Here is an 8,107-nt window from a genome sequence, read left to right on the forward strand (position 1 = left end):
GATACTGAAACTCTGTATTTACCCTCATTCATGTAGAATGATTTAGTGTAGCCTTTTAATTTGTTTGTTAGGCAGTCTTTCCTTCCAGACATAAGGAAGAAAAATATGTTCCTGCAAGTAAGTGCGAAGGGACTGTGACAGAAAGAAAATTCTTGGTGGTGCTGTTAATTGGTGGTATGAACATAGCCTGGCTAATGCAAGTAGATTGAGTGTTGGGGTCTGAAGGACAATACAAAGCTGTCGCAAACCTACAAGTCACGGTTATACTTCAGGTGAACTTCTGTGAGACTGTGCAAAGCAGAAAGTCATTTAGAGATAAGGTCCATGCCTCAAATTTAGCGCAGAGAAGTTTACTTCTCCTAATAAGCAGACTAATACTGAATTCTAGATTTCCATATGGCTCCATGATGGGATCCCTCCCAATTAAGCGCATTCCCCTTCAGTTAAGATCAAATCAAGTAACTGTATTGTCTGACCATCATAAACGCTTCAGTGATCTGAAACAAATTGCTGCTCATCCTAAGTAGTTTGCTTTAAAATAAAAAAAGGCAAATACAACAGATGGAAGGTAATAGAACTGTGACTACTCTTATGGAAGCCCAAGAATAGGTAATTGGATAATGGCTTGCTTTTCTCTCTGGAGGCAATACTTTTTGTTATTTACACTATGTTCACATTTGGTTCAATCTTCTCTCTGAACATAGGAAAATAAAACTGGAGAAAACTGCTTGGCTCTAGTGAAATCACATAAGGGGTCAGGGAATGAAGAATGAGTAAGAGAAAGAGAAAAATAGGAAAAACAGAAATAAATTATACCAGATCTCTAAATAGCTGACGGTAGCTGAGTAAGGGCGCCTTGACCCCAGGCTCCACTGATCTTAATGTAATTGTACTGAACTTCCCTGTGGGTGAAGAGTGAAGAAGGTATTAAAACATTTTAGAAAAGAGTGTTAAGAAATGAAACACTTCAGGTTCTGCTATTCTAGTCTCAAAATAATTAAAGTACGGTCCTCTTTACTTCTGCATCATTTATTGCTTTATTATTGGTGTGCTACTCCTTTCTTTCACATCGAACAGAACCAGGATATAGCTGGCAATGCTGTGCTCTTTGTGACGTTACGCTGTTATGGATATTGCGTCTCTGGAGCACAAATTTCTTCCTTCCATTCAGGATAATAAATTCCTTGTTCTTTTGCAGATAATGCAACATGATCTCAACAGAGCTTGACTGAAATAACATTTTCCTGATATGATTTTCCTTAGCTTCAACTGCTAACATGACCGTAATCATTTGCATTTTACGGTAATACTCATGTACAATGTAATATTCTACACAGAATTTAGTTCATCACAATTCGTATCATGACTTGATATGCAGCTTTGAATAGATGTTTTACTATTACTGTTTTATACACAAATGCTGCTACAGAAACAAGCATAAAATAGCCTGCACTGAGCAACCACCTGCAGAGTTTTGCAAATCCAGACAGCAGAAGTTTCAGCAGCGATCTTTCCTATCGACAGATGGAGAGAGAGAGAAGTGATTCCACTGGCTAGAACACTTCACCGGGTAGATTAACCTACTGGTTTGTTTTTTAGGAAAGATTTGAAAAAGGCTTCTCAAAAGATCTGTCAAAACTATTCAAAGAGGTTACAAAAGGTGGAAATTTAGATTTCCATCATTTTATTGTCTCCAAGTAGAGCAGGTTTGTCTCATGGAAAACTTCTATTAAAATCATATTCCTAGGTAAAGTTCTATTACATATTTTCATCATGGTTGTGAGTAAAACAAGCTGTCATGTTTTTAAATTAAATAGAAACAGCTTAATTTTTGGAAAGAGTTTTTTTGTCCGTATGTAGTTACATGAGAGAGAACTCTTGGGTCCAGGGACTTTTGCTTTTCTTTGTAGTGGGAAGACTTGTAAAGTAGCTGATAAGAGCAAAACTGGCAAGCTTTGAATCCTGTAATCAAGAATACTTTCTACCCCAATAGGGTTCAATCGTGCTGTCAAAGCTATGCAGCAAACTGTAGCCTGGGACCACAAGAGAAAAGCATGAGACACGGTTTGTTGGCTGCAGCCAGTCGGTGGCGTGAGGTGCAACACACAGAGCTGCGAACTGTAGCTTTTCTCCTTCACAGATAACCTGCCATTCTGTGTACCAGCAGAACTTGTTATAGAGCCTGCACAAGTGTTTATGGATAAATAAATAAATATGTAATAGACAAAATATATATTTAAAAATTCTCAATATGTCTGATATCTCAGATCACAGATTTAATGTGTTTAAGAATCACAGGATCTGCACCTCTGAGGTTTCAACATAAGCGAGACAGTTGTTTGAGGTCCCTGCCTTTGGAATTTGCTCCTTCTGGCACTCTGACAGAGAGCACTTTGTTGGCCTTCCGAACATGTTGCAAGGCCAATCATTTCCGTCAAGATTTGGCTGCATAGCTCTAAACAAAGACTTATTTTCCTAATCATTGATTTGTTTTCTGATGGATAGTTAATTGGAATAGTACTGACCATTGCGGGCATTCATAAATTGAAGCATTCTTCTATGTACGATGCACCCAGTGCCACAGTAGTGGTAAATTATAAACGATTTTTAAAAACCCACGCAGATAATAAGGGAATTCAAAACATGGCACATCTATAGCTGTGCCGTTGACTGTATACTGTTCATTTAAAAGCAGAAGTAGCAAAACACACAAATTACTCTTTGATATTTATATTACTTTGGTTTCTAAGACCACACATACATACGCACATAGTTGATTTGGGATAAATTACTGGCTTTGCATTTTATGTGACCTGCAGAAATACGCAGTATCCCCCTGCCCCGCAAATGAATGGACTGTATTTCTCAAGATTAGGAAATGATTTCTCAGATTAGAAAAGGAGAAGACTGTTCAAAGATGAAAGGGACAGCTTGTTTTAACAGACTGATTTTATTCTTAGGAAAACAACCTAGCTAAAAATTAACTACACGTGAGGAGATACCGGTTTGAAATACTATAGATCTGTTTCATGATTTTCCCTTAAAGCTGGGAAGATCAATGGGTATTTGCAAATAGTACTTTCTGTAGAAATTCAGATCCCCTTTGTCTGTCCTGAACTGGTGGGTAATACGACAAGGCAAATTTTCAGGAAGCAGAGTCTGATTAACTGAGAGGAAAACTAACAAATATTGCAAATATTCTGAAGGGATAGCTCTGATTTTGGTCAACTGCATTCCATAATTTAAGGATAGGATAAGGAAAAGGAGATTAATGTTGAATAACATCCTGTTGCCATTAGCAAAGGCTGAATTCTTCAGTAACCTAAACTAAGTAGAAGTCTAATAGAAGTTCAGCAGCTAGCCAGCAAATATTATCTTTGGATTCACCCAAAGCTTTTTTGTTTAAGAGGAAAAAAACCTTTTCATGGACACGATGAGTGACAGCAATGGCCGAGGAATTTAGGAACTTTCTTAAAATGTTCCTTGTGTCCTATTTTCATTCTGGACTTATGTAGGCAGTTTTCTTTGGAAATGAGTGAAAACTTTATTTACATACAACAGATAACCAGTTTCTTTGAATGACACCAGTAACCATAAACATTTCTCCTCCCTTGCCTTCTTTAAAATCCAGGGAAGCATGCCTACCCAAGACCTGATGTTTTTTTCCCCAAAATGTGAAATATCAAATGCTCTAAATGACTGTGAATTTATTAATGTTACAATAATGTCTATTACTGCTTTAAATTTTGATTTATGTTGACTTATATGCTCTGGGCAACTCTAAATTTTACTCTTTGCTTCATTTTAATATATAGCTAATTTACTAGTCCTAAAAGAAACTGTATTTTGGCATAAGGTGATTTATTTTTTTCCTCTCCTTGTCTTTCTTTTTCAGCGCCCTTTACAATGGACTTGAGTCAAGTTGGATGGAAACTTCTCCATTGTATGTGGTTCCGTGGTTGAAACAATTTTGAGCTTAGTTTCAAGTGGCTGTAATATAAATAGAAGCCACACCACTTTTTTATGTGGGATGATGTATTTTTATAACTTAAAGGATGATGATATATTTGAAGAACAAATTAGTCATTCTGCCTCAAGAACTAGTCTGTCTGAGGTATGCCACAAAATTGTTTTCAAATTGTTTACCTGGTGTGCAGCCTAGTGGGAGTAAAAATAGATTCTTGATTTAGGCTTGGTAATTCCTGTATTACAGTTTGGCTTATTCTGTTGCTTAACTGATTACCATGGAGCTGCTGGTACAGAGCAGCAATACAGTCCTTAATAGTCTATGTCAGAATGTATTGTCACGGTTTATTCCTTCAGTATATTAAAAGAAGTACACTAAAGTTGTAGCTAATAATGCTGCTCTTGATCAGGCCTGCTCCCTAGCTATGAGGACATAAAAGATGCTCTTTAACAGTTATATAGCACTTTTCAAACAATCATAGACTCATAGAACAGTTTGGGTTAGAACAGACCTTTTAAAGATTATCTAGTCCAACCCCCCCTGCCATGGGCAGGGACATCTTTCATTAGACCAGATTGCTCAAAGCCCCGTCCAGCCTGACCTTGAACACTTCCAGGGATGGGGCATCCACAACTTCTCTGGACAACCTGTTCTAGTGTCTTACCACCCTCAGCGTAAAGAATTTCTTCCTTACATCCAATCTAAATCTACCCTCTTTCAGTTTAAAACCATTACCCCTTGTCCTGTCACTACAGGCCTTGGTAAAAAGTCTTTCTCGATCTTTCTTATAAGCCCCCTTTAAGTACTGACAGGCTGCAGTAAGGTCTTCCCGGAGCCTTCTCTTCTCCAGGCCAAACAACCCCAGCTCTCAGCCTGCCCCCACACAGGAGAGCTGTTCCAGCCCTCCGATCATTTTCGTGGCCCTCCTCTGGACCTGCTCTAACAGGTCCGTGTCTTTCTTGTACTGGGGACCCCAGAACCGGATGCAGTACTCTAGGTACGGTCTCACGAGAGTGGAGTAGAGGGGGAGAATCGCCTCTCTCGACCTGCTGGCCACGCTTCTTTTTAGGCAGGCCAGAATATGATTGGCTTTCTGAGCTGGAAGTGCACATTGCCATCTCATATCCAATTTTTCATCCACTAGTATCCCCGAGCCCTTGCTGCAGGGCTGCTCTCAATCAATTCATCACCCCGTCTGTACTGCTACTGGGGGACTGCTGTGACCCAAGTGCAGGACCCTGACATCCAGGTCCCTCTGGATGGCATCCCTTCCCTCTCGTGTATTGACTGCACCACTCAGCTTGGTGTCGTCTGCAAATTTGCTGAGGGTGCACTCGATCCCACTATCCATGCCATTGATGAAGGTATTAAACGGTATTGATCTCAGTGCAGACCCTTGAGGGACACCACTTGTCACTGGTTTCCATCTGGACATTGAGCTGTTGACTGTAACTCTGGATGCGGCCATCTGGCCAAGTCCTCATCCATCTGATAGTCCACCCATCAAATCCCTCTCTCTCCAATTTAGAGGCAAAATTTTTATGTTCTTAGAGCCTTTTATAAAAATACCACACTCTCAGAAGTTATTTAAAGGATCAATAAAACAACCTTCGCATTTTGTAAGCATGGAAATGGAAACACAAAGATGATTTCCAAAGTCTGAAAGGTAGCAAGGCCAGAATTCTGCATCCCCACACTTCAAGTATCAGGCCATGTGAGATAAAATAAGTAAAACACAGCCATCTGCAACCTTAGACACAAGTTTTCTAGTATGCTAAACATATTTCAGGAGTTTCCTAGATTTGAAAGGTATTTTCGTGAATTGCAGCACATAAAAGAAGATTATCACGTAATTAATTTCTCACAAGAACAACAAGAACTATTGTCTCAGTATTCTTTCTGACATCCTCAGGGCAAAGACTGTCTATGACAGCGCTTCTTATTATTTCCATGATATTTTATACAGATGTAACTGAAAGGAAACAATACAAAGCCCAGTAATTCACTGAATCCACAGTTATCAGTTTGCTGGTAGAACCACACCAACACTTGGACTACTTGATTATATCTGGAGATAATCTCATTTAAATATGAAAAACCTATAAACTTGTTGATAAATTCTTGAATTCTTGTAGTTCAGGGTATGTCAGCATAGTTTTCCAGCCAAATTCTTTGAGGAAAATTTTGAGCTTAAAATTATAGAATAAGATTCTCTATTTTACAAACAAAAGTTTCCTACCTGAGGCTGCTGAGTGGCAGTGGGTCTCTGAGGAGATGGTATAGGAGTTTTGGACAACATTTGGTTCATTTTGCTTACGACTAGATCAGTTATATGTTGCCTGTCTTCAGTCTGATGCTCACCAATCAGAGGCATTGCACAGTCCATGACCTGTAAAATAAAACAATGCATCAGCTGTTGATATGGCACCAAAGTAAACTTATTCCTCATCTGTGTAGAATGTCAGGTCATCTGTTTACTTAATTGTTTCTAACAAAAGTCAGACAAGATCTGTAGAAATGGTATGTTGTAACAGAAAAAAGCCCGAGTGCAGGGTATGGGTCAGCAGAGCAAGAGAACAGCAACTTTGCGATGTCATCCCCTTCCAATCTTCAAGCAATAGATAGGTTCAGTACGGTACTTGGGCATCCACTCTCCGGGGAACATGACTCCCGTGGGAAGCACGGAGCAGATACGGAAAATGAGGTTTCTTAGGCTATTCAGTGGTCTGCCGAAAATCTGAAGTCATTGCCTGCGCTCCTCTCTAAGCTCCATTTCTGAAGATTTTCTCATGTGTTTTTGTGGCTCATACCATGTTCATCAGCTGAATTAGAACACGGAAATGCAAACTAAAACTTCGGCTTCCTAGCTATTTGTTGGATTTCTGCTAGGGAAGGCTGGATCCTTATGGATTAATGAAAATTTTTAATTAAGACCTTGCTATTATTGATACGCTTTTTTGAAAAGTAGTGTGGCTGCAGTGCAGCTGATGCAAAAAAGAAGTTCTACAAAGAAAGCAGGATATCAGAGAGGCAAATAAAAATGTGCACATTTCCATTCTAAATGTGGCAGGTTAATAGTGTTCAGCAATTATTTAATTCAGCTATTAAGATGGATAAAACTAATACTGAATTCAGTTTGCTTCAGTGGGTTATAAGTATTTGTTATTTCTACACAATATTTGCTATTTCTACAGTGCATCTACTTTTGGCACACCTGTGTTTGGTTCAGGGGAAATAAAAGCGTAACGTAATAACCCCAGGTATTATTCACAATGGCACTGGACATTCTTATTTCAACAATAAAAGGATTTCATTCACTTCTGAGAAACTGCAAGCCTTTTTCAATATGCATCAAGGCTATTCAGAAAAAGGTGAAGGCATGTCACCTGCAGCCCCGCGTTCTGCTGTTTCTGATAGGTATGGATCAGAAGTGACTGAAGCCTACAATACAAACAATAGGATTAATAATTAATTAATTAAGAGGCTGTTAGGGATAAAGCAGTTAGACTACGTTAGCAGTAGTATACTGTATGGATGTCACTGTATCTGGCCCAGATAGAGTCTTTGTACAAACTGAGTTGTGTCCATCTAACTTTCAGTCTGTGAAAAGCTGTCCAGCTGCCAAGCCTCACACAAGATTGCTCACTAGCGTAGGCAAGTCATGCAGTAGACACAGTAATAAGCTGTGCTGGTATGAGAGAAGGTGGTGGTGGGTGAAGAAGGAAAGAATCATTAGTAAGGGATCCTCAAGGGTTTTGCACAACTGCAGAAGGATCCGTGAGTTTTACGGGGGTGTTTTAGTACTTCCAGAATTGCACCTTCCTGTATCTCTTTGGCTTCTGAGGTTCCTTCTCTATTGCAGGTAAATGGAACAAGACTGAAAAGGTTCAAGAGTCGAAAGAGTGCTGGAATTCTCTTGCTGCCACAGGCAATTGTAAGTAAGTGCTAATGGTCAGAGAAAAACCTTAAACTTCCCTCACTCCTATCCAATCTCTAGCAAAAGGACTAGAAGGAGAGCTCTGCTATTGGGAGGCAGGGCTATTGTGGCTAGAGAGGTTGATTTCCATCTCTTCAGGTGGGCATTCTGCTGTAGGTTGTTGCCTTGAGCTATTTTTGTTAGTTACCCAGCTTGTGTAGGGA

The 8,107-nt window shown here is 39.4% G+C and overlaps 1 protein-coding gene across 1 annotated transcript in view; it reads right to left on the reverse strand.

Moving 5' to 3' along the window:
• SYN2 (synapsin II) overlaps positions 1-8,107 on the reverse strand; it is a 122,296-nt gene that overhangs the window by 17,752 nt on the left and 96,437 nt on the right. The window contains 1 exon segment of the mRNA XM_009322014.1: positions 6,207-6,356. Coding sequence (XP_009320289.1) covers positions 6,207-6,356 — 150 coding nt within the window.

The sequence above is a fragment of the Pygoscelis adeliae genome, unplaced genomic scaffold, assembly GCF_000699105.1.
Source record: "Pygoscelis adeliae isolate BGI_AS28 unplaced genomic scaffold, ASM69910v1 Scaffold304, whole genome shotgun sequence".
In the NCBI taxonomy this organism is placed as follows: Eukaryota; Metazoa; Chordata; class Aves; order Sphenisciformes; family Spheniscidae; genus Pygoscelis; species Pygoscelis adeliae.